We start from the raw sequence: 25,304 nt of genomic DNA on the forward strand, positions 1-25,304 counted from the left end.
ATGTTGCTTTACAAGCAGAAGCCCAAGGAAACCAAAGGCGACAATATGATGCTGATCAGCATCAGTGTGGTGGGCAGTACTGGCCCGTTCCGGTTCGTCGTGAATAAGAAGGAACTAGTCGCTGCGGTCCTCCAAAGGGCCTTGAAGTCCTACGCGCGCTTAGGTCGGCTACCAGTTCTTGGCTCCGATCTCAAAGAGTTCGTCCTTTACTGCTCCACTGCCGCCGGCGTAGATGCTCTGAGTCCTTGGGAGACAATTGGATCCCGAGGGGCAGTTAATAACTTCATTCTATGCAAGAAGCCACCTACGACTCAGCCACTACCATTGGCTGCAGCTTCTGATAAGAAGAAGAGTCTGATCAAGGGGTGGATCAATAAGTCCTTCAATCTCAACATCTATTCCCATTGATCAACTTAGTTAGAATTCAATGGTAATTGATTGAGGCTAGGCTTTTACTTTGTTCTTGAAATTTTATCAAAAAAATGTTTATTATTTTTTTGTTTGAACACAACAGTTCTCGCTGGGTTTGTGCTTTTCTATGCAATTCAGTTATCGACAAAAGTTACTGATCTCTCGAAAACAAAGTTATTGACCAAAGTTAAAAAGAAAAAAATAATGTCATCACTCATCACCTGTCATTTCGATCTGTGAAATATATACATGAATTATTTCTAAGTTATAACTAGAAGCCCTTTTTTTCTAGATCTGACATCAATTACCCAACTCCTATGAGTAAGTTTAGACTAATTTCTTTAGAAAATTACACATAAGTGTCATTTTGAAACTTTAATTAATCACAAGTCCACTTACTTTTTCTTGTTCATATAACTATATAAGGCCACTTTCATCTTCCATTTATTTTTTCCTTGACGATTTTGCCCCTTTATAAACAAAACAAACAGTCTCTCTAAAATCAAAAACCTATCTCTCTCATCTCTCTAAAATCCAACTCCAATTCTCTCCCTCCGTCTCAGCCATGGCTGCCATGTACAAGTACAAATCACCCACCGGTTCGAGCCATTCCTCAAGTACCTAATACCTGAGCCCTAGCCCAAATCCAAGACTCGTGAATCAGCAACTCCAGATCTCACAGAATCAACTGGATCTCCCAGATCCTTTCGACTTGTCTGCCTCTGCCGACTCCGGTCTCCCACAGATCACTGTTTCCGCCGACGGATTCCATTGCTTCTCCCACAAATTGACAGCGACGACATCGTCTCTGCCTTTGAAGGTAAGTCGAACCTCTTCTGGAAGCTTCAACCTCGTTCCCATCCTGGGATCTGAGATTGCATATCTGAGCTTCAGTTTGAATTCGTCGTTTATGGTCAGAGAGCTCTCTGATTGGGAGGACCATCGCAATAAGAAGCTTTGCTTCTTTGTACGGCGTTGTTGACATCCTTGATTCTTTTACGTCAATGAAATCGGAACAGTTTTCTTCAATTTTATATTACTACATTTGGATGAAATCGAATCTGATTCAAATCCCTTCCCACCACCGCCTCCGTTTCGTCATCTCAATTGCCTTTAATAAGACTCCGACTATGTCTTCGATTTTTTTTATTTTAAGAATTGGTTTGTTTTGTTATCTTTTTTGTTTTTTTTTTAATGATGAATATTATTCCTCATATGAATTGGCTGTATAATGTGCGAGTAAGTGCTTGTCTAATCTGACAATTTTCGCATTTGGCATCATTGAATTTTGATATCCAATCGAGAGTGTTGTCTTGCATCATTTCAAAAAGAGAGCAAATGAAGCGGTTTTCAATGTTGGTTTTCAATGTCGGTGAGAGTAGCTTTCAGTGTTGGTGAGAGTAGCTTTATGTTGTTGGTTAGAAGATTTTTTTATGTTGATGACAGTATCTTTTGTTGTTGGTGGGAGTAACTTTTTTTTTTTTTTGGTTAACAAAAGAGGATAAGGTGGCTCCATCCCAAGTTGCCAGTTGCCACCTCCATTACTAAATGCCTTAAGCCAAGCCACCACCACGGCTAAATTGAGTAACTTTTGGTGCTGATGATTGTAGCTTTTTGCGGTGGTGATAGTAGTTTTTGACATTGGCGAGAGCAGCTTTTGTTGGTAATGAAGATAGTTTTTTGCGGTGATGATAGTAGCTTTTTGCGTTTGTGAGAATAATTTTTGTTGATGGTGAGAGTAGCTTTTGATATTGGAGTAGCTCTCTAGTGTTAGTGACAGTAGCTCGCTGGTGTTGGTGACAGTAACTTTTGCTGTTGGTTTGAGTAGCTTTTAATGTTGGTGAGAGAACCTTTTGATGTTGGTGAGAGTAGTTTTCTGATGTTCGTGAGAGTAGCGTTTGTTGCTGGTGAGAGTAACTTTTGGTGTTAGTAACAGTAACTTTTGTTGGTGGGGATAGTAGATTCTGGTTTTGGGGAGCATATGTTTTTTTAGTAAGGAATAGCTTTTGTTGTTGGTGATAGTAGTTTTTATTAGCTAGTCGGAGGTTGCCGGAAATCTCACCAGAGTAGATTTTGTTGTTAGTGACAGTAGCTTTGTTGATAATTGTAGCTTTTGTTGCTGGTGACAGTAGTTTTTGTGACCTCGCCTGAGGTTGCCTGAAATCTCACTAGAGTAGCTTTTTTTGCTAGCGACAGTAGTTTTTGGTGTTAGTGGCAGTAGATTTTATGGTCGCCAGAGTTCTCCAAAAGTTGGTCGGAGGTTGGCTGGAGACCTTGTCGGAGAGGAGAAAGATGATGATTGTTGACCTTTTACTCTAGTGGCATTGATGTAAATATGTTGGTTTTTATATCCAAAATTTAACACTCTTTTTAATCTAGTGGCCTTATGAGGGAAAAAAAAATAGTTGGTGACCTTATGACTAAAAAAACATTCAAATATGCACTTATATATAATTAACCCTAATTTCTTTTGGAGAGAAACTTGAATGCCAGGTATGGCAATTATTAATCTATACTCTCGAGTGTGTGTGTCATTTCATGATAAGTTCCTGGATAACAAGCCCAAAAATTTTCTTGTTGATGATAGGGATGATATTGATAATAATAACCATATTTGCTCTTGATACAGAGCGCTACCTATGGATAAAAACAGACCGATTTTATATCACCTTTTGATTCAAATTAGCAAAAGTAACGTCTCTCTTCTTAATATGGCCGGATTCTAATCATTCATGATCATATGTAGTTAATATGGATATACTCATTTTATATTTTATGCTGCTGCTATTTAATTCATACTGCTAGCACAGAAAAATGATGCAACAAACACTTGTTCATCAATGTTCTCAAAGCGTAAATCTCAAGAAAAATGTGCGGTTATCATGTGTTTAATTTGTTTGGAGTCGATGGCAAGACTATTCTCCATTTTTGTGTTTTTTTGGTCGAAAGGTAAAATCAACCAACAAAAATTGGGTAGATTGCTGTCAAAAAATATCTAAATATGAGGTTTGCTCACATGAGAGACAGTTTTTAAGCGACTGTGAGAGACAAGTAAATCTGACTGCTGAAAACAAATGCATAGTTTTAAGTTATTATAATTTCATTTTTTTAATTTAATATATGTGGTTGAGATGTGTTTGTCCCTCACAATCCCTTAAAACTATCATTTAGGTGAGCAAGACTTCTCTAAATACAATAGGCAAGTTTTCCTATTATATCCTTTTTGTTTAATTAAACCTGGCAAAATTCATACAGTTGTTACTCGTTTGGGTGTGCGGTTCTTAATTTCTGGTAGAGTGATCCTCTCTATATTCTAGGAAGGGTCTCAGTGTAATCACACTGTGAATACCATAATTGTGTACCTTGGCGAGCAGTATATTGAAAGCTGGGACGAGTCTAGAGTGGATTGGTCTGCTGATTTTTGCATTCCCAAAATGCAGATTCTGATAGTTTGATTTACAAATCTCAATGTCGTGAAAATAGTTTTATTGTTGGTAATTACCTTGAGGAGACTAAAAATCTACCGTCAGTTTTTGCTAGTTTTTCTATAAGTATTTCAGAGCAGTGTTATATTGTACAAGGATAATTTGTTGGTGTAGTACATCTTCCAAGTTGTTCTAGCTTAACTCTAGGATTTGTCGTAGCTCCCAAATTGAGAAGGGATACCATTTGAAAGGATTGTAATTCTTAACTGATTCAATGAACTTATTTTTCAAAAAAAAAATAAGTCCATCTACCCTCCTTCTATCACTACTATAATATATGAATAACACAACAACAAGTTACGGAAAACAATGATAATGACACTTCTCCTTGAAAAAAAATATATATAAAAAAGAGTTGATTACTGCTTACTCCCTATACTTATAGGATTTCGTCGTTTCAGTCCCTGACGTTCGAATTTCACCTAAAAACTCCTCAAACTCTCAATTTCCTCCCAATTGGTCCCTGCCGTCAAGCCCTGTCTAAATTGTCTGTTAAATTGCTGACGTGGCATCCATTTCACGCTGAAATGTCTATTTTACCCTCAATTATTATTATTTTTTTTTTCTCTTTTCTCTCTTGTGTTTTTTTTCCTTTCCTTTTTCCTTTTTACCTCTTCTTCTTCCACGCTCTCTCTCCTCCTCTGTTTGTCTCCGTCTTCTTCTTCCAAACACAGCAATCTTAGACATAGAGTGAAGTAGAGAGCACGGTGACAATGTGACGAAGAAGAAGAACAAGACACTTATCATGCAGGGCCTGCAAAGTTGGCTTCTGTCCAGTTAGGAGGGTCCATCACAATACAAGGATCAGACTTTTCAAATTTAGCAACCTAACAATAAATCACAACCCATCAATCTTCAATTTCTAGCCAAAAATAATGGGTACTTATAACTTATGCCAGAGACAGTTCATGGAACGCAAAAGAATGCAGAACCCAAAACCACAACACATCAAACACCCCACAACAGATGCTAGACTCGACTTTGATCTGATTTTTTTCAAACCACAAATCGCATCAGAAATTAAATCTCAACCATCGATCACATCAAAAATTTCTGAACTCGGAATTAAACCTCACGTTGGTGAGTCCAGTGTCGCCGCAGTAAAGGCAGTTGAAAGGAGCAGAAGAGTCTCTGCAGATGGTGTGTTGAAGCAGAACTCTTCTGGGGTCGCCATAAACTTACCCAACCATCGATCACAATCTGCACAACCATAGATCACAATCTGCAAAAGCCACCGTCTTTCCACCACCACCTCCTCGTCCTCAGCCGCGACTCGGACCGCTCCGACCACCTCCCCTGCAAAGACATATGGGAAATCGGGATCGGGCTGGACCGATTCGTGAAGGTAAGAGAAGAGGAGTGGTAAAGATTTGGATTTTGTTGGATTTGATCAGTTTGGTTTAGGTTGAGGTTGGTATTGCTAGGGATTTGGTTTGGTTTTGGGGAAGGAAAGAATCTGAGGATGGTTTGGTTAGTGATTTGGTTTGGATTTTCGCTGATTCAGAATTGTCGGTGATGAGGAAGAAGAAGACGGGGAGAAACAAAGGAGGAGAGAGAGCGTGGAAGGAGAAAATGTCAAAAGGAAAAAGGGAAAAAAAAAAACGAGAGAGAAAAGAGAAAAAAAAAAAAAGTAATTGAGGGTAAAATAGACATTTCAGCGTGAAATGGATGCCACGTCAGCAATTTAATATACAATTTAGACGGGGCTTTACGGCAGGGACCAATTGGGAGGAAATTGAGAGTTCGAGGAGTTTTTAGGTAAAATTCGAACGTCAGGGACTGAAACGACGAAACCCTACAAGTATATGGAGTAAACAGTAATTAACTCTATAAAATATATTTTAAAATAATATCGTACTAGAAACTGAATCATGAACTTTTAATTTCGTATCGAGTATAAATGATAAATATTTGATTGATGGCAATATTATATAAAAAAATAACATATTTGCCCCTCTATTGTGGAGCCTCTAGTGCCACATCAGCAATTAACATAGTTTTTTAACAGCAAGGTATGGAGTTGTTAAGGATAGCAAATTTGAGGTACTGAAACCAACAAAAATTTGAGAGTTGGTCGGGTATTAAATTTATAATTTGAGGAATTATAAAATTCTAGTGTTACCCGACGGTGAAACCAACCCAGATCGACTCACCTCATCCATCCGGTCCTCCTTATATGGAAAGGCTAGGTAAGAAAAGAGCTCTTGTGCTTAATGATGTGGACAATCTAGACCGGCCAAATTGAAACATTAATCGGAAAGAAACCTTCATTTGGTGGTGGAAGTAGAATCATTATCACAACCAAAGATAAACACTTACTAGGTAGAAGTTTGATATACAAGCCTCAGTCACTTACTCATGAGAAAGCTGTTGAACTCTTTAGGCAGTATGCTTTCAGAACAAACAAACCCTGAACCCACTCGAGAGTATGATGATCTGTCAAGGCATGTCATAAAATATATATGCTCGATCATGGTCTGCCCTTAGCACTTAAAAGTTTTGGGAGCTTTTCTTGATAACAAATTAAAGTGTGCATAAGTGGGAAGATGAGTCCCACACACAGGAATTTAACGTTTGATGGACTGGATGATTCACAGAAGAACATTTTCTAGGTGTTGCATGCATGTTTCCATATAGGAAGATGAGGCAGAGACCATGTAACAAAACTTGTAGAGAATTGTGGCTTATTTCCGCATGGTGGGCTAAGATTCTAGTTGATAGAGCTTTTCATAACCATCACATCATGTCCTGACTGCACACTCGAGATGCATGATTTACTACAAGAAATCGGCCAGCAAATAGCATTCAGTAAGGAGCTAGTGGGGTTATGAAGGTGTTGATCGTGTATTTACTCAAAAGAAAGGTCCTAGACATTTGCAGTAAAACCCACATACTTCTATTGTTGGTCATCCAGGCTTCAGAAGCAGTTGAAGGCTAGGCATAGTCCTAGACTTGTCCCAGACTTACTGAAGCGCATGACAAAACTGCGACTACTTGAGATTTATTATAATTGCTAAGCGATCAGTTTGGTTTGGGATCTTTTCAGTTTAGTTTGGAAAATGATGATGATGACCTTAAACAACACCTGAAAGTTTCGTTCTCATGAGCTGAGGGTTCTTCAGTTCTTGTCTGAAGTGTTTGTCATTATGTTTTCACCCGAAGAATCTTGTGTACCACATACTACCATTATTCAAGTTGAAGATATCTAAACAATAATAGTCTTAGTCATTTTATTTTCACTCGAAATGATTTATCGAAATGCTGGTGTTACAAAATGGTGTGATCCTTTTCACACCATAGAGGGCAAAGCCAAATTGCTGGTGGCATAATGTGCTTGCGATCATTGGAACCAATTGCAGTAATTCCTTCTATTCTTGTGTTTTCCAAGTTGAAGATACACATGTCATGGGGCCCTTGAAGTGTATGAAAAGTGATCTCTAAACAATCATCAATCATGAATATGAAATTTAAATGACACTCCGGAAAATCTTAAGTAGAATTAATGCATGGAATTTGTTGTCAATTATAAGTAATGATGCAAATTAATTAATTTTTTTTGTCAAAATTCATTGATCCTAGCAAGTCAATGGCAAAATGTATTTTTGAGTTATGCAAAGGGTGGATCAGTTGCTTAACATATTTAACATCTTCCTAAGCAATTAATTCCATTTTGTTACAAGATTTATCGAAATGATCGATTTTGTAACAGATAGATATTTTGTTGTTGTTGTCAGGTAAAGAAGCTCAGCCATTCCATTTGAGCTTTTGGCAAAAGATTGGTGGAGACCAGGTTGTGCATGTTTGGCTCATTTATTTTGCATTCAAGATTAGTCTTACATAGTGACTACAAGTTGAGATCATTATTCGTCTATTAAGCTTGCTAACAAATAGTAACTGTCTCGGAGTACTCACGGCGGTTTTATTTGTTTTTCCTCCTACAACATAAGCCTGTTTTCTTCTGTGTACTTTCTAACTATAGATCGTGACATTATGTTTGTACCACAATTATATGGTTAAAACACTAGTATTGTAAGATTGCTTCAGTAGAGTGAGAATTTTCCTAGTACATGATATATTTGCTTAATAGTGAGTAACATTGTATCGATACAACATATATTATAGGGCCAGGGATTTTGCATGTCATTACGTGTTTGTTTTTCTTTTTCCCCCAAGTAGCTTATCATCTTTACATTTTTTGAACCTTATAATCTTGTCAATTAAGCCTGCAGAAACATATGAACTTCAGTCAATTTCTAATCAACATTTAACAGAGAGAGAGAGAGAGAGTAGTATCTTTACTTGGAGCAATCCATGCTATTAGAAATGGGGAAACTAAGATGGAGTTGGCATGATGTAGGGAGCTCCTGAATTCGGGAGGCACTGAAAGGGATTCTGGTCCAATAAGACGAGCTCTCAATGCATTCACATATCATCCTCGGACCACTATCCTCTTGTTGTGCTAACGAATTCAAACTTGTCAGGGAATCACAGCAAGCCGCCGTCGGTTCAGGAGATAACTCCCCGAGAAAACCCAGGCAAGAGCTAAATTCCTCGAACACATTCGTGCAGTACTCCGTCGTCTGAGCCTTCCCTAATGATGAACAAAGCAGCAGCACAGGAACAAGCACAAGAAGACTTGTTACACAGGCAAAACAAAAAGGACGAGCAGCCATGATCGAATGATATGAAGCTGGCTACCAGCTATACATATGTATTATATACTCTCGTTACTTGTGTGGAGGTAAGAACCGAGAGTTACTGTCACGATATATGCACTCGAGAGAAATTTCAGCACTGAAAATTAGTCATTTCTAAATATTAAAGTATCATGCTTCGTGAATGACTGTTAAGTGAAATTAGTAGTAAATTCGTCGGAACCTCACAGCCTGCAGCCTGCTGCTTTTCGTGGGACTAATATATATATACCTGTGGGACTATATTGTAGGACTCTCTGTCTCTCTCTCTGTCTCTCTCTCTCTCTCTCTCTCTCTCTCTCTCAAATTTTCGTCTTTTAGATTATCAATCATCATAAACACAAATATAGCCGGATGACAAAACCCCAAGCCAAAATAGTTAAAAGAAAATATTTTACAAATGGTACCTCAATTAAAAAACCATTCATCATTTTGGTATATTAATTTTAAAAACTATCATATTGGTACTCTAACATTAAAATTCAAACTACTTTTAGCACATGTGGTCTATGACAGCGTCAAATCTTTATTTTTCTTGAGGTATTTTCGTCTTTTATTATGTTGTCATTTAATAGGTGTAAATTTTGAGACGTGGTTACTTGGCTAGCTAATTTTCTATTTCTTTGGTTTGGCTATTTTGCTTTCTAGGTTTTTGGTATGGCACGAATGAAAGAATGAGAGAATGAGAGAGGCATGGCACGAATGAGAGAGTGAGAGATTGATGGGAAGCATTTGGTAATTTGAAGAATCCATTCTAGATTTCTAGATGGACACCAAAATGGGTTCCATGGATTGCAAGTTGGCCAAGCCCAAAAGGTTGATCATTTCCATGTCAAACTCTTCTGGATGGATACTCGCTTGTACGAACTATTTTGGATTAGGAGGGGAAGAAGAGGAAAAGGGGTATAAAAAATAAAATAAAATAAAATAAAACTAAGAAATGAAAAGACAAAATTGCCCATGAAATATAAACGGAGGGTATGAAAATTGTGTTGGATTTAAATGTTGAGTTATCAATGAGATAGTTTTGGGGAGTGAAATCTACAGTCCCCATTTTACAATCTCCATCCCTTCTTTTCATTTTTGATTCAAATTCTTATAAAAAGACAAAACTAAGTTACTAAAAAAAGAAATATGGAGTGTGAATTGTAAAATGAGGAGTGTAATTCACATTTCGCATAATTTTTCAATGTGATGTACCAAAGTGATGAATGAAATTTATTTGGAGTACTGTTTGTAAAATTTTCTTTAGTTAAAAACACAATAAGTCACCGAGAGGCAACAGTAAATAGACATCAAATAACTTCATCTTTGAATAATTGTCTATGTTTTAACGCATGTTGAACACAATCAACACTTTGTTAAAATTCGGATTAAATCGTGACAAATCTAAGAGATTTTGATTATAATTTATTTTCTTTCATAAAAATAAATAAATAAAAGATTTGGTCGGGTGAAGAAATACTATTGGACCATCCCACCTGGAAATTAAATAGTAATAAAAAGAAGATCGAAAAACGGCGTCGTTGGGTGTTGAAAAGGCAAGAAAAATATAGCCGTTAGAGAACAACTCACTGGGAGCGGTCCGGTTGTAGGCCGTTGGCCCCATTTCAAAAATATTAGACCGTTAGAGAACCTCCTCCCCGAAACGTTATACTCCTCTCTCCACTTTCTCTCTCTCTTTAATCCCCCCCCAATTCTCTTCTCTCACTCTCTGCTTTTCTCTCTTTCTCTCTCTAATTCCAGTCCCCTCTCTCTCTCATTAAGACCGGAAGGATTTCTGAGACACCAAATGCCGCCGGCGACCGAGGAACCTAACACGACGGCGTCCTCGACGACGATGATGATCGACGAGATTTATGAGTTCTCGGCCCCGCGCTTCTTCGATTTCATCAAGGACGAGACCGACGATGACAAGATCAACGCCGAGCTCTGGTTCGACTCCGCCACAGCCTACGCCCCTTCCCGTATGATTCCCTATCCCTGTACCGCTTCTCTTCTCTCTGTCGCTTTTTCTCAGATCTGTTTATGTACTGGATTCCATTTTCTTTGCAATTTAGGGATTTAGGTTTTCTTCTTTTAGTTCGATTACCTCTATTGGAGTTGCTAGGGTTTCAATTGCTTTGTCTGCGATCTAGTTTTCTTGAAATTTACAACCGCGATTTGTATGTGGATGCTTGCTCTGTATCCGTGTCTTTGTTTGAGAGCAGAAAATTAGTTAGGTTGTGCTTATTAGGTTCTGGAAATTTAATTTTGTGGTTTCTTTTGACTGAATCGTGAACTCATTCAATCAAGCGTTTAGGAATTGTTGAAAGCAAGAGTTCATTGTTACAGTTTCAATCTTTCACGAAATTGGACTACTTGATATGAACAAGTGAGAGTAAGGTAGGTGGATGTGTAAGTATGCATAAGAATTTGGCGGTTTTCTGTTGATTTTGTTCAGAAGAGAAATTAATCCATCTAATACCAAGACAAGTTTAATAGGATAAGTTTTTTCCTGGGGATTTAAAGAAATTGTGGATAAGAGATAACAGAAATTTTAAAACAAATTAAAGGAAAGAGAGGATTACTGGCATCTTATGTTCAATGAGGAGTGATGATTGATAGTTTGGTTTGATTTTACTTATTTTAATATGCTTTCTTGTTTTCTTTGGTCCATAAGGACACTGACAAGGTTTTGATTATTTTTTGCCACATTGTGTTTGTGCAGCCTTCATGCCTAGAATCAAGACTGGTAGATCCTTTACAGTAGAGAGCATGTGCGACTTTACTGAAGCGGAAAATATGCAGAAGGTGGTGTGATCTTGTACATTTTTCTCTTTACTCACCTTGAAACTTGAAACTTCTGGCTAATAGTTTCAGATGATTCACCTTTTGCAGAACCTTGAATCATCCTCAGCTGATGATGATTCTACGGAAACCAAGACTGAGTCGAAGATCACTCCTGAATTGAAGGAAGAAACAATTCCCACGGAGGCTAAAGAAGAAAACAGTACAAGACAAGCCAATATGGTAAATTTGACTTTGCTCTTCTGAAAATCCCATTTTCCTGATTGCCTTTTGGCCCCTAATCTTAATGTATTCCTTTCAGATTTCTGCTGATAAAGTCGAGGAAAAATGTACTATAGATGATGGAAGGTTAGTTTCCTCTTACTAAAAGCTCTGTGTTGGGTCTTCTTTTAGTGGATAGAATGGTGAACTTTCAGCTCCACGGTTTCTCATTTTGTTTCTTCTCTGCAGTGTTTTGGCCACTGCGGTATCTTTGAATAAGGGAACTGATATGACAAATGAGAAGGAGAATAGTAATTCCGTAGCTTGTACTCCAAAACCACCCATGAATTATTCCAAGAAGGGAGATCTTCTGAGTGATTCCAAAAAGCACCAGGGAGCTAAAAAGATATCAAGTATGGTTAGAAACCCATCAGGGCTAAGGGGAAAAAGTCACTTGCACTCTTCACAAACTAAGAATGTCAAACCGTATACTATGAAAAGGTTGGTTTACTTCACTTTGTTCTGGCATGTTTTGAATTGGGTTACACGGCTCCTATGTCCTGATTGTACACTGAACTGAAATGCAGAGAAGAAAATGTGAAAAATACAACTGGCACACCCATGTTAGCTCAGGAGAATCAGGCAATTAAGCGGCAGAAGTTGGATGGTGGGAGATCTAGACAGGTTACTATTATTTCTATAATTTGTGTTGACTGTAACTTCTAGACTCTTTGTTGTTTTTTAGTGAACATTATTTCTAGACATTCCATTAACTGGTTTTACTTGTGTCCCCTGACTACAGATTCTTAATCCCAAACCCCAAACATTGCCCCACAAGTCAAAATTGGGTTATACCAGTGGCATGCATTCTTCATCAACTGCTGTTAAAACTCAAAAAGAGGACAGAAAGGTTTGTGCATTTCATCCCTCTTTTGCAATCCATGTTGTTATGCCATATCAGAATTGAGTAGTTGATACTCTCCCAATTACAGATGTATGTTCGGGAACCAGCAGCACCCTTTGTTTCAATGGCAGAAATGATGAACAGGTTCCAATCAAGTACCAGAGACTTGTCACTGCCACACAGTTCTCTTTCTCATGTAAAGGAACTTCACCTTGCTTATTTCTCTCTTCTTTACACTTTATTTATTTATTTAGTTTTTCAGGTTTCATTTACTTGCTATAGAGTTTGATGTTGTTTCTATTATCCAGATGAAGCCCAAACTCACCTTAACAAGGCCAAAGGAGCCTGAATTTGAAACATCCCAGCGTGTCCGCTCAGTAAGAGTAAAGAGTACTGCCGAGCTTGAAGAAGAGATGATGGCCAAAATTCCAAAGTTTAAGGCTCGACCTGTAAACAAAAAGGTACTTGCGTAATATTTTAGTATCAAGTTATGGCCTGAAACTTTCAGTAACCATCTATATCTGTTGATTCACTGGACTGTGTTTGTCGTTACAGATTCTTGAAGCGCCATCCTTACCTGCAAAGCCAAGAAGTACACCACAGCCACCTGAGTTTCAGGTAAAGCTACAGTGAATTGTATGATGACAGGAAGCAATTTGAAGATTGTTTAAAATGTTAATAGTTCTGTTCTGTCATATTGCTCTGATACAGGAATTCCATTTAGAGACTATGGCAAGGGCCAATCAAAACGCAGAAACATCCTCAGTAGCTTCAACTGATGTGCCACGACAGGTAATCATGTTTTCTTGATATTGTTACTAATTACTAAACCAGTTTAAGGTCGCATACTGATGGTATTCTCCTTATATTTTATGACAGAACAAACAATCGAAGCCCCATCATCTTACTGAACCGAAAACTCCAACGTTACATACATTATTGAGGGCCCGTCCACCCAGGGTGAAAACTTCACTGGAAATTGAGCAGGAAGAACTTGAAAAGATCCCAAAATTCAAAGCGAAGCCTCTTAATAAGAAGGTATCCTCCAACTTTCAGTTACTTTTAAAAATGATGCTTAAGGTAAGGAGAATCTCTGATTGTTTTGTTTTCCTGTAACAAATTGTGTAGATATTTGAAAGTAAAGGAGATCTTGGGATGTTCTGTAATGCCAAGAAACAAGTGACTAAACCTCAGGAATTTCACTTTGCAACAAATGAAAGAATACCACCACCACCACCACCATCAGCCATTCATGATCTATTTGATAAGGTAGTGAAAATAAATTTTCTTGATCATTCTGAATCTCTAAAGACGGAAAAGAATCCTCACTGGGTTTCATATCTAACTTTTTGTCTTTCCAGTTGTCTTTGAACTCAGAGCCCCACCAGAATCCAATTCCAAGAAACACAATGCCAAATCCTTTCCATCTCCATACAGAGGTATGAAAATCCCTTCTTTACTACAAAAGAAGTTTGGAATTCAGGACACAATTTATTCATAGCATCTTTTATAAATACCTTTGTGTCCTCAGTACAAAAGAAGTTTGGAATTCAGGACATTCATAGCCTCTTTGTTTACCTTTCTGTCCTCAGGAAAGAGGAGCTGAGAAAGAAAGGAAATTTTTTACTGAAGTTATGCAGAAGCAACTGGAAGAAGAAAGAGCTAGGGTTCCCAAAGCTAATCCATATCCTTATACCACTGATTACCCTGTGGTACATATCTTTATTTATTTCTGTCTCATTTTAAAGATTAGAAATTGCAATGGAGATGGTACTATGAATCTTTTGTTAAATGCAGATCCCACCAAAGCCAGAGCCCAAGGAATGCACAAAACCGGAACCTTTCCAACTAGAGAGCTTAGCGAGGCATGAGGAGGAAATGCAAAGGGAAATGGAAGAAAGACGGAGGATAGAGATGGAAGAAGCTCAGATGAGGGTTTTCAAGGCACAACCAATCTTGAAAGAGTGAGCAAACTGGTTTAGTTTATGTATTTATGTTTTCCTAGTTAAAAAGAGATGAACAACTCTCATGAATCTTCCATTATAATGCAGGGACCCAATTCCAGTTCCCGAGAGAGTTCGCAAGCCTCTAACAGAAGTTCAAGAATTCAATCTGAATGTTAATAATCGGGCAGTGCACAGAGCAGAATTTGATCACAAGGTAGGTGATCCACATTATGGGAATATCATTATCCATTACTTTTTTGTCAAAAGTATGGTTTTCTTTTTCCATTACTAAACAAGTTAAATTTTGCAGGTTAAGGAGAAAGAGATAATATATAAGAGATATAGAGAAGAGAGTGAAGCAGCAAGGATGGTATGCATGCTTTTTCAAAATTTTGTTTAGTTTGTTACTTGCTTACATATATACAAGCTGAAAATAGTTCAAACTGACCCCTAATGTTTGCAGTTAGAGGAAGAGAAAGCATTGAAACAACTGAGAAGGACGCTGGTACCCCATGCAAGGCCAGTGCCTAATTTTGAGCATCCATTCTGCCCCCAGAAGTAAGGAAAATGCAAGGATGATTATATACTACTACTGGAATTATATTTTCATTGCTGCAATATTAATCGATTGGTGCCATCATATGGTAATATAGGTGTCCAAGGGAAACAACAAAAGCAAAGTCACCAAATCTGCGAGTTCTACAGCGGCAAGAAAGGCGAAGGATGATGATCAAATCCGCCACTTCCAGCGCTGCTGCCCAGATGAGGTGAGATGAGATGATTGCTGGAGTTGACAAATTCTTTCAAGGCAGTTTAGTTTGTTCAAGAACCTTTGAACCCTGTACAAGGGCATACAAGTTCATAGTTGTACCCGTCTTCATCACTGCCAACTGAACAAAATTACTGTAAAGTTTCAGTTGTAATGAACCTGAATGTAATTCTTTGAACAGTTCTTTCACTTAGAAATTAGAATGGAATAACAGTTGTTGTGTATTGGAATTTTTAAGGATGTGCCAAAGAATACTTCCTCAATGTGTTATGCTTTTGACGTCACTCTTTTTTTTTTTTTTTTTGAGATGAACTTTTGACGTCACTCTGAAAGTGAATATGGAGGCTTTATGGCTCATGCATGAGCCCATGCCACCCATAGAAAACGGTACTGGCTTGTTCAGGAAACTAAATTTCTGGTCAGTGCCATGCTCCCATAAAAAAGATTTCTCCCGTAGTTAATACAAGTCTTTGTTTTTATTTATTCAATTTCATATAAGTTGATTAGTTAACATAAAAATAAAAATAAAAGAAAATGAGTGAATGGAAAAAATATTCTATAGAAAATGAGTATTACAAGGAAAAGCCTGTTTGTTATGCAGCTGTAAGAAAAACAAGAAAAATGTCTCTTATACAAGGAAACAGCCTGTTATGTGCTACAACAAATACTAGAAACAGATGTTTTACTCTCTTATACAACAAGAAAAATGCCTCTCAAATGGGATCAATGCATCCCGTGAGAGATATCTTTGACTACATTTACAACAACTCTATCAACAGTTAACCCAACAATCTTCTCATCCAAATCAATTTCCTAACTAGATCTCCTTCCGCCTGTATGCTAGAATCTGAAAACAGCAGAAGATACCAACTCAGTATATTTTTACTACTGTTGCCAGCAATCACGATTTTCCAATTTTGCAACACAACATGGCAAACTATTTGGAAGAGAAACTCACTCAAAAGGATGCAGAAACAGTGACATATAGGATGCATTTACTGTTCACTCTAAAGGAAGGTGAACAAGCATTTAAATAATTTACAGCAGAAACAGTGACATATAGGATGCAGAAACCCAAAAGGAAGGTGAACAAGCTTGCATTCTTCTTGTGGAAACTAACTCATTATGGCACAAGGATCTGTGCACACATATGGATGCAGAAACTAATACTGCCATATGGACACGGCTACCATAAACATTCTATCTTTTAGACAAAGTTTTTGCCAGTCTCAGCATAAATTCTGTTCTCACACTTTAAGCTCAAAACACTCAAATCCACAGCATAATGTTATGCCACAACATTCCCTCTATCAAATCAGAGACAAAACTCCAACCATAAAAATTTTTATTTGGTCGATTGAATTTTCTATAAAGCTCTAACTGAAAGTCTTTAGCATACAAAAAAGTAAAGATAAACAAACATATAGACCCATGCACTAGACCTTTTCTATGGATACTCACCAAGCGGTCCCTACTGGAAGTGCAATTGGCTTTAATCCCTGCCAAAGTTTCTTCTGCTTGCAGAATTTGCAAATCATATCTGCATGGATCAACCAAAAGGGGAACTGAATCCAGATCATTCATTAACACTGATGGGTGATCAGTCAATTTTTCGTCATTGGAATTGTGGTGTCCATTAACTGAGAACAACTCAACTTCTTCGGCTTGCAAAGGTGTTTGACGAGCAACATACTGTAAAAAATATACATGATAAAATTAAACAAACAAAGAAGTTTAATACCAAGAGAAAAACATCATCCAGAAAGAAACTAAACTCCCAGGAAATCTAAGCTAGCTCTCTATCAATATTATGCACACGACTAATTTTGTAAAGGATGAGGTACAGGGGATGAGTAGTGAGTTTCACAGTCAAAGAGTCATGCTCAGATCCATATGGCACAGATCTGTGCACACATAGTGAGTCCAAAAGTCACATGACGAAATTTTAACTTTATCCATAGTCAAAGCAAGTTTCAAAACAAATTTTACTCTTACATTAGTAACATCAGGAAAAAAAATCTTACTTCACAAAGGTGCTTGACTGACAAACTCGGCCTACAGCAAAGGTGAGGCTGCTGCAAGTTTGGTGTGCATCTTTTATCCAAAGAAATAAGCATGAGATGAACATCTAACTGCAGAGAGAGAAAGACTTCATCAAAGAGGAGATGCAACCACAAAAAAAAAAAAAAAAACATAGTAATTCTAATCAAAGTGGTGCTCAGTAAAAGCCAAAGTAGTTAGAATATCTTTTTCCATCTGCTGAACAGCATGTCCCTATACCTCATCATTGTTTTCCTTGAGGTTCCGAAGGTAATCGACCAACTTTGATAAGCGAGTGCTTCGAGAACTCTTATTGCTGCAACCGCTTGCAATGCCATGCCGAGTGTGACTCCGAGCACCACCCCGGCCCCAAGCAAGCATTTCAGAGCTCCACACAAGACCCGGTGAAATTCCCCTGTTCTCTCGGCTCACTTCTACATCATTTTCAGTGCATCCTCCATTTGAATTGGTCACAGATGATGAAGGCTGAGATGATCGAAATCCTGTCCGTCTTCTTAGCCGTCTTGGCCTCACTTCAGTATGTCTCTCTTCAGCTGAAGGCGATTTTGTGCCCAAGTTACTAGTGTCAGTTTCATCCTCATTGTCTTCAAACCCTTGGAGTTCAGTGGCTTGAGAGTTTCTTCTCCTTCGGAGACCACTCCGATTATTGCGCAGGGATCTCATATTATATGCATCTTGGGTATCTTTGCCAAGTGAGCGTCTCTTGATTAAAGCTTCTGATTGTCGTTGGAATATTTGGGCAATTGATGCTTGTATCTGTATTTGAAGCAACAAAACAGAACACCAGGAATAAACCTGTCAGTATGCAATACCTATTCGGGGAAAAACATATAGATATATAATAGGATCTGTTGCACTTGCTCCATTGCTTTCTTCCTTGGGTTGGGGGTCATGTCAGGTCCCATATTCAGATCTTTTGTATATATTGGAATTCTGAGGTAAGAAGACAGCACCATCCAAATCTTAACTAATAGATCCTCAATTATGAACCTAACCTGCTCATTTCGAGTCCTCTCCTCTTCATGGAAAGCCAATTCCTGAAACCATACAATGAATAAATAGCTGATCTGCAAAAACATAACTTTTTTTTTCTGGCCAGATTACTTTCTAAGAAAAGTGACGTTTTGAGGAATTTATTGTTCCGTTTACCATTATCTCTTTCAGCACTCTTGCCATCTCTTTCATGATTTAAGCTCTCTCTTTCTATCACTTTTCCTTTTAACATTGTTTCCATCTTCTTGATTGAAAGTAATTTTCGCGTTGAATTCAAATTATTTATACTTTAAGTTAATAAAAGCATATATCTATGAATCATCTAATAAAAAAATCCCATCTGTTATGCTTCATTTAAATATGTATAGTTTAAGAAACTCTGACGGTCTTCTTACTCAGTCTTTCTATAGAAAATCTATTTTATTAATAATTAATTCTATGAAACTAATTTGAAGTATTTATCCTTTGATAATCAGGGCTTTAGTATACTTATAAACCTGGAACTTATGTCAAAATGTTACACAAGCTTTCTTTTCTTATAAAAAATAAAAATAAAAAAGTATACAAAAGCTAATCAACTTATACCTCCTTCTCATATTTCTCAATATCTGGATATAATGTTGCAATTATGGCATCATAATTTGGATCATCTCTCAAAGACCGTCGACTGGCACAGTGTGTGCGGCAAGCAGGGCACTCATTGTTCCTGAAATTATGTAGGAAGCTAGACAAATAAAAATCCTGATTGGTTCTCAAAATATGTATAGTAAATCATATCTTATTTTTTCTCCGGTGTGGAGAAAGATGGACAGTGTTTAGTACTAAACAATCCGATAAACAAAATTAACCATCAAGATGAGCAGAAATGAAATAATGCAACAGTCCACATTTTTTTATACCTCATTGAAAACTACATGATGTGGCAGTGGATGTGGCATATAAACATTGGTGTAAACTGAACAATGCTGAAGAGACCACAGATGTTAGTCCAATGTTTAAAGCCACATCAACAGCCACATGAAAATGTGGTCTAGTTAGCACCTCAGTTGTCCGATCAAAAACTCAAGAAAAGCACTATTACAAAAAATCAGAAAAAGTTAGTGTAACAGTTTTCAATACCCCATTCGCATTGACTTGTCGATGCATTCCCTGCAAAACCTGTGTAGGCATTCCATTACAGTCCGTGTCTTCTTAATAATCCCTGTCCATGCAAAAGAAATTGATCAATGTCTGGCTTATCAGAATTCATAACTCATTATGAATCAAGATAAAAGGTAAATGAATATGCAACGACGAATAAAAGGAGAAGCAGAATCAGCTTTGGTTTTCAAATATATCACCAGACCATAATAACAGTACTACTACTAGTACCACTAGCAATATCACATCAAATGGCTCGTGGAGTCGTGGTGTTTGATGAGAACCTCTACAGAAAACATGTAGTTTCTAAAGCTGACAAATTTAGAGTCTTGGAAGGTCAATACAATTCAATTTGTATTTAAAACTAAACAGTGTCAATTTTAGAAAAGGATCCAATCAATACAATACCGCTCATCTTCTTAAACTTTCAATATACTAAAAGATCACCTAATTTTTATGTTCTGAGTTCAATAAATATTTATATGTCCTAAAGAAGAAGATGGCACTATATAACTTGTGATTTAATAAAAGGTAAACCTAAAACCCACATTTCTGCTGGCAATAGAAACCAGGAAGGTAATATCTGTGCAAGCTCTATGCACTGAAGGTGAGGATACTTCAGATTTTGGCAGAATTATTGATGATTTTTCTTCTTTATTATCTTCTCTAGCAGGATCATTCTTTTCTCATGTTTATAGGGAATCGAATAACTAGCACAGAAGGTGGCTAAGTATGCTTTGTTGTCTGGTGCACAAGCTTCATGGAGCGAGCATGTCCCTCCAGAACTTGATGGACTATTTTCTACTTCTTGTACAAGTTAATTCATCAATAAAATTTGTCGTCCTTTGCTTCAAAAAAAAAAAAAGGAAGGCTATATCTGAACATATGAACCAAGCTGAGGTGATCTTTGGCTCTGTTTATATTCTCGCTGGCCAGGAAGTACTTCAGGAGATCTCTGCTAGATACTCTCAATGGACCCACGGAACATGCTACCATTTGGCAAGGAAATAGAGTTCTTTTCTTTTTATATTTTATAAGTATAGTTCTAAGGAGCTTCTAATTTTGTTTCAGCAACCACACTTCAAAGTTACCAAAAACAAAGAGACCACTTAAAAACAAAAAGAAACTTTACTTTATCAACTACACAAAACATGAAGAACTTAACCTTAAGTTGAGTATTGCAAACTTGCAGTTTATTACTGCTTGAACTTCCACACATTTCTATTTCTGACTTTAGGTCCTTCAAACCTAAAGTATCTAGTCTTTTGATCAAACAATAAAGTTTTGTTTTTTGTTTTTTGTTTTGTTTTTTTTTTTCAACTGAGGGGAAGGGAGGGATGAGAGTCGAGGGGACTAGGTCCTCCACCATGCAAGCAATAACCACCCTAGAACTCAAATTGAATTTGACTTCTCCCGATTGACTTTGCTTCATGCTTAAACATTATCCTTCGAAAGTGGGTTTGTATATCTAATATGGGCAGTATTTAAAGTTCAATAAATACATTTTTATGAGAAACAAACTTCTATCAACACAAGGGCAGAAATCTTAAACAGGTGACAATGCATCCACAGAAATCTCTAGCAAACTTAAAAATTAAAATTAAAAAAAAAATCATACAATAAAACTACAGAAAACAGAAATAGTATCAAAGTTCTACTTCATCAAAGTTTTCAAATTCAACAAATAGATTTTAGTCTAATGAAAAACGTGAAATGCTTCCAAACCGTGAGTGATGTTTTAGACAACAGTGCCAAAGAACTTGCCCTTGATTTCAATTTCATTTTGAAAATAGTAGTTAACAAGTAAAAATGAAAAGTATAATTTCTTCAGAAATAAGCACATGACTTGAAAAATTACTCTTGAAGGTTAAACTATAACAATAACATAAATAAAGTTAAATGACATGTTTTATGACAATTACACATGACAACTAGCTCTTACTCCCTTCTGCACTCAATGTTCATCACAGTCTGAAGATTAACAAGTCCTCACTTCCCTAATGTACTGCAAAGACGAATGTACTTGAAACCAGTATTTGCTGATATGGAGTATCCATCACACCCAAGCACTCTTAGATTTTGGGTAATCTAATAATTAATAAAGACTTTTTCCCAGAACTACTACAATCCCTTGTAGAGAAAGGTGGGTTAACTAACGAAAGAAAGATGGAACCAGATGCATTCTTAAAGGAAAGCGCTTTGCCTTACATATGATGCAAATAAGATTGAGGGGCCCCACAGCAAGCACTCATTGTGTGGGCTATCATCCTCGGTGACCGGGAAAACCACTAGAAGAAATTAAAAACAGTAGTGACTTTATCTGATCTAAAGAGGGTCATAGTTGACTTGCAGTCAATTAGGCTATATTATCTTTGCTTGCAGCATCCCATCCAAAATAACGAGAGATATGTAAAAAGCAGGTCAGATCACAACCTATCACAGATCCACAACTGACTATTCTTCAAAACTTCACAATCCCTCATAGAGTAGCTAGATAGACAGTTTTACTCTACCCTATGGATTTTTGTATTTCTGTTTGTCAATAGAGAATTGTCAAATCACCAAACATTCTATCCACTTTTGTTACAAATCTTAACATCTTTATATTATGACAGTTGGAGTAGTTAATATCCAGCATGTTGACTATCAACATTGAAGATGGTATATGGAAGGTAGTGTCCAAAAAGCATTGAAATCAGCACAAGTATCCACCTATAACCCTGTCTTACGTAAATCATTTGGAATTCTTTCAAAGTTTCAAGCTGTGTGTGCAGCTAAATACACCCTTGAGTGTCTCTTTTGTTATTTACGCCCATAATCAGGAATCAAGAATTACAAGGAAAACTAGAAATGATTTCTTCTCAAAGTAAACCATTACTGATTATAGCAGGTATATAAACCCAGTAAAAGGAGCGCAGTTCAAGGAGGCACATATCCTGCCCCATTCTGCTAACAGCATATTGTTTGCTAACCATAGAAAACAGCTTTTCTCAGTACTTGAACTGATGTCCCACCTTCCCTTTGTTCATGTATAGAACATATCAATATTATCTTTTTCTCAAATTCTAAGTTTGTTTTGGTTTTAGGATACAATACACTTGTATTTGTCTTGCAAACGTTGTGATCAGATCCAGATTATTCCTGCTCTGGAAAAGATTTGGCTTACAATATCCAGTTCAAGTAACACCCATATGTACAGCAGTAACCAAAATCATATGAATTATGAGTAAATATGTATATGAATTATTAGGTAAACAGTAAATATGCAGAATTACTGAATTAGACTTCTTATTTTCTACTCTATCAGTTATGATTTCTGAAAAGCAAAAGAAAAATAAAGACCTGTCCATCTTATGAGTTGCGACCAGACGACACATATATGATAAATCTCTATTTTTAAAGCATGGTATGTTTCCATTCAAAAGGTTCAGAAGCAGAACTTACCGAGACATATTGGGCAGTGTACATCTTTACGAATATCTGCCAGTTGTACAAGTACAAATCTGAAAGGGAAACACGAAGTTGGCAGGATCAATTATTACTTTGCACTATCTTCATCCATAAAAAGTTTAATTTAGATAAACTAGTTGGAGGACCTAATATTGTCCAATACCACCAACTCATACACAACCACGCCATCAATAACAGTGTACAAGAAAACTAATAAAACCGGAACTGTGCAGGAGAATAGAAAAATCAGAAACCAGTCAAAATTCTAATGCAATGATTCAAAAAAGCACTAGAAGCATAAGATCAGAAGTTGAAATCCGATCAGCATTCAAGGCATCGAGCTCTGAGAAGCTGCTCGCAAATGGTGGCGAAATCCGAAATTGTACAACTATGCTCAGTAGCCTCCGAAAACAATGAAGTAGCAAAAGAGGCTTAAGCAACAACTATTTGCAAAATGTAGGCGCGGTGCGAAACTAGAGAGAGAGAGAGAGAGAGAGTACTCGGGGTTTTGTTGAGAGGTAGAGGATGGGCTTCCGTCATAATCTGCAAAATGAAAGCTAAGTAAGTTGTCAAATCAATCAATCTAAGTAAGGGAAGGAGGACGAGGATGAAGAAATGAGAGAGATGATACGTAACCGTCAACTTCATCTCGATCGTATTCCTCATCTTCTTCTTCTTCTTCTTCGACGTCGTCGTTTTCTTCTTCATCTTCCTCCTCCTCCTCTTGTTGTTGTTGTTTTTCTACTACTACGTCTCCTTGCTGCTCTTGTTGTTGTTGTTGTAGGAGTTCATCTTGGGGTCGAGATTGCTTGGGGCGGTGGCGGTGGTGAGGTGTGGGGTCGTCGTCGTCATCGTCGGTGAGGTTGTCCGGCAAGGAACGCTTCTGGGCAGGCATTGAGAGATCGATGGATGTATCACACTCTCCCTCTGTAACACGATACAAGATTGGACGAGAGAGGAAGAAGAAGAAGAAGCGGCTTTCGCTGGCTCTATTATAGTAGTCGTCTACTCGCTTTTTTCTTTTTTTCTTTTCTTTTCTTTTTTAAATGATAATGAAAATTAATATTTTGGTATTAAATAAATGGTTTTGGGACGATACTCACATTCCGAGGAAAGAGAGAGAATGGAGAAAAGGCAGGCACATGTTCCCTTCTTGGACGGCCCTCTCTCTCTGCTGACTCTTTCCATCTCCCTATCATCTTTTTCTTTTTCCTTTCTTTTTTTTTTCTTTTTTTTTACTGTTTGGGAAAAATTACTTAAGGTTAGTTTTAAAATAAATAAAAAATTAACATTAAGGAAAAATAGTACTTTTGTCTTGACCCCCTCACAGATCAATTATCATCTTAATTGAGATAATTAGTCACTGATTAGTAACTAAAAATTAAAAATTAGAAAAGAATCAAGTATAAATAGTACTAGTATATATAAAAGTAAGCATTAAGCGCAGAGACTCTTCGCGAACGTGAGGAAGCGCGCCCCAAGCGCGAAGAAGGGAAGGTAAACTCGGAGTCTACTCGTTCTCTCCCGGCCGAACACCATCGACGATCTCGCCATTGCGTTCCGGCCCGGGAGGGGATGTCGTTGATGGTTAGTGGCGGGTCCTCAAGGCAGAGACGTGGTCCAAGGGAGGAGGGTGGGTTCTCGATCTCGGGTTGGGCAGATCGATCTCGATATGTCCCTCTCGGATCGGGAGCGACAGCGGTTCTGGGGTTGTGGCAGATTCTTTCTTCCCAGCAGTGGGTTATGGTGTCATCGACCAGGCGATTGGGGTTATGGCGGATGCGGTCAAATCGCGGCAGATGGGATCCCTGTTGGGATCTGTTTCTGTTATGGTTTTGGATCTGGATGAGGTCGTCAACTGGGTGTAGACTTTGCTTGCTTTTTGGCAAGGTAGAGAGGCGATATCAAGATGCAGTGAGGCCACAAGGTGGTGGTGATGGTGCTCGCCGGCGGCGGGAACGGTTTGCGGCATTGTTGGATTACTGTTGGGGGAAGTGGGGGTTGGGTTGGGCCTCTGTTTTTGGGTCTTGTTGGTGCTGCATGGTTTTAATTTGTTTTGGTTTTAGTTGTTTTTTCATTAGGGTTTTTGGTTCGGCTGAAATAGCCTCACAATTTAACCCTGCAAAATGTTGTTGTCAGTATAGGATAAGCAGGGATCGTTCAGTCCGGGGATTGTAGGGTACACCTACACAAAAAGGTCAATTAACAAATAAAATAATAAAATGGGGGGTTTTGAATTTTGGTTCCTAATCTACTTAAAATAAAAACAAAACAAATAAAACTATATACAATGATCGACTTCCCTAACCTAGACCAATACCACTCCGAAATTACTAAGTGTAAAAACAGAAAATTCATTTCAACATGCTACAAAAATGTGCCCACCTAAATGCCTAGATAAGAGCCAAAATGAAAAGCCTCAGCGGATCAATCCATTTATCTGATTCGTTCTAATGTAGG

General features: G+C 37.6%; 4 protein-coding genes across 5 annotated transcripts; 2 read left to right on the forward strand and 2 right to left on the reverse strand.

The window, feature by feature from the left end:
* On the forward strand, window positions 1-408 carry LOC112184300. The gene has a single exon (XM_024322566.1). It carries the CDS (start codon window positions 1-3, stop codon window positions 406-408), a length of 408 nt encoding a protein of 135 aa, XP_024178334.1.
* Window positions 409-7,921: 7,513 nt separating this feature from the next.
* LOC121051345 (non-specific lipid-transfer protein 13-like) lies at window positions 7,922-8,616 on the reverse strand. Its single transcript, XM_040513615.1, has 2 exons — window positions 8,196-8,616; window positions 7,922-8,119 (listed from the first exon to the last, which is right to left on the reverse strand). Exons 1-2 carry the CDS (start codon window positions 8,567-8,569, stop codon window positions 8,110-8,112), a joined length of 384 nt encoding a protein of 127 aa, XP_040369549.1. The 5' UTR covers window positions 8,570-8,616; the 3' UTR covers window positions 7,922-8,109.
* A 1,638-nt stretch (window positions 8,617-10,254) lies between these two features.
* LOC112188813 (protein TPX2) lies at window positions 10,255-15,430 on the forward strand. Its single transcript, XM_024328024.2, has 20 exons — window positions 10,255-10,557; window positions 11,301-11,383; window positions 11,471-11,602; window positions 11,682-11,728; window positions 11,831-12,082; window positions 12,169-12,265; window positions 12,384-12,491; window positions 12,574-12,681; window positions 12,794-12,946; window positions 13,041-13,103; window positions 13,197-13,277; window positions 13,365-13,523; window positions 13,614-13,754; window positions 13,847-13,924; window positions 14,078-14,197; window positions 14,283-14,449; window positions 14,537-14,645; window positions 14,742-14,801; window positions 14,895-14,989; window positions 15,085-15,430. The coding sequence occupies exons 1-20, from the start codon at window positions 10,383-10,385 to the stop codon at window positions 15,200-15,202; spliced, it is 2,346 nt and encodes a 781-aa protein (XP_024183792.1). The 5' UTR covers window positions 10,255-10,382; the 3' UTR covers window positions 15,203-15,430.
* A 309-nt stretch (window positions 15,431-15,739) lies between these two features.
* LOC112189591 (putative E3 ubiquitin-protein ligase RING1a) lies at window positions 15,740-23,877 on the reverse strand. Of its 2 annotated transcripts, none has more exons than XM_040515346.1 (10): window positions 23,481-23,877; window positions 23,345-23,387; window positions 22,839-22,897; window positions 19,374-19,455; window positions 18,840-18,978; window positions 18,257-18,298; window positions 17,481-18,017; window positions 17,225-17,332; window positions 16,662-16,892; window positions 15,740-16,047 (listed from the first exon to the last, which is right to left on the reverse strand). In XM_040515346.1, the coding sequence occupies exons 1-10, from the start codon at window positions 23,737-23,739 to the stop codon at window positions 16,018-16,020; spliced, it is 1,530 nt and encodes a 509-aa protein (XP_040371280.1). In that variant the 5' UTR covers window positions 23,740-23,877; the 3' UTR covers window positions 15,740-16,017. The 2 variants fall into 2 exon arrangements, with proteins under 2 accessions (XP_040371280.1, XP_024184702.1); XM_024328934.2 differs by having other exon boundaries at window positions 18,840-18,960; window positions 23,481-23,876.
* Window positions 23,878-25,304: the final 1,427 nt, after the last annotated feature.

This window comes from Rosa chinensis, chromosome 2, assembly GCF_002994745.2.
Source record: "Rosa chinensis cultivar Old Blush chromosome 2, RchiOBHm-V2, whole genome shotgun sequence".
NCBI lineage: Eukaryota > Viridiplantae > Streptophyta > Magnoliopsida > Rosales > Rosaceae > Rosa > Rosa chinensis.

Bases quoted from the DNA above. Each gene is read 5' to 3' on its own strand.
- LOC112188813 (XM_024328024.2), top strand. From the start codon at position 10,383: ATGCCGCCGGCGACCGAGGAACCTAACACGACGGCGTCCTCGACGACG. The intron at 12,682-12,793 runs GTAAAGGAACTT...TCTATTATCCAG, and splicing joins CACACAGTTCTCTTTCTCAT to ATGAAGCCCAAACTCACCTT. The intron at 12,947-13,040 runs GTACTTGCGTAA...TTGTCGTTACAG, and splicing joins CTCGACCTGTAAACAAAAAG to ATTCTTGAAGCGCCATCCTT.
- LOC121051345 (XM_040513615.1), bottom strand. From the start codon at position 8,569: ATGGCTGCTCGTCCTTTTTGTTTTGCCTGTGTAACAAGTCTTCTTGTG.
- LOC112184300 (XM_024322566.1), top strand. From the start codon at position 1: ATGTTGCTTTACAAGCAGAAGCCCAAGGAAACCAAAGGCGACAATATG.
- LOC112189591 (XM_040515346.1), bottom strand. From the start codon at position 23,739: ATGCCTGCCCAGAAGCGTTCCTTGCCGGACAACCTCACCGACGATGAC. The intron at 18,299-18,839 runs GTATAAGTTGAT...GTATGGTTTCAG, and splicing joins TTGAGAAATATGAGAAGGAG to GAATTGGCTTTCCATGAAGA. The intron at 17,333-17,480 runs GTATAGGGACAT...CTCTCTCTGCAG, and splicing joins TCAAGGAAAACAATGATGAG to TTAGATGTTCATCTCATGCT.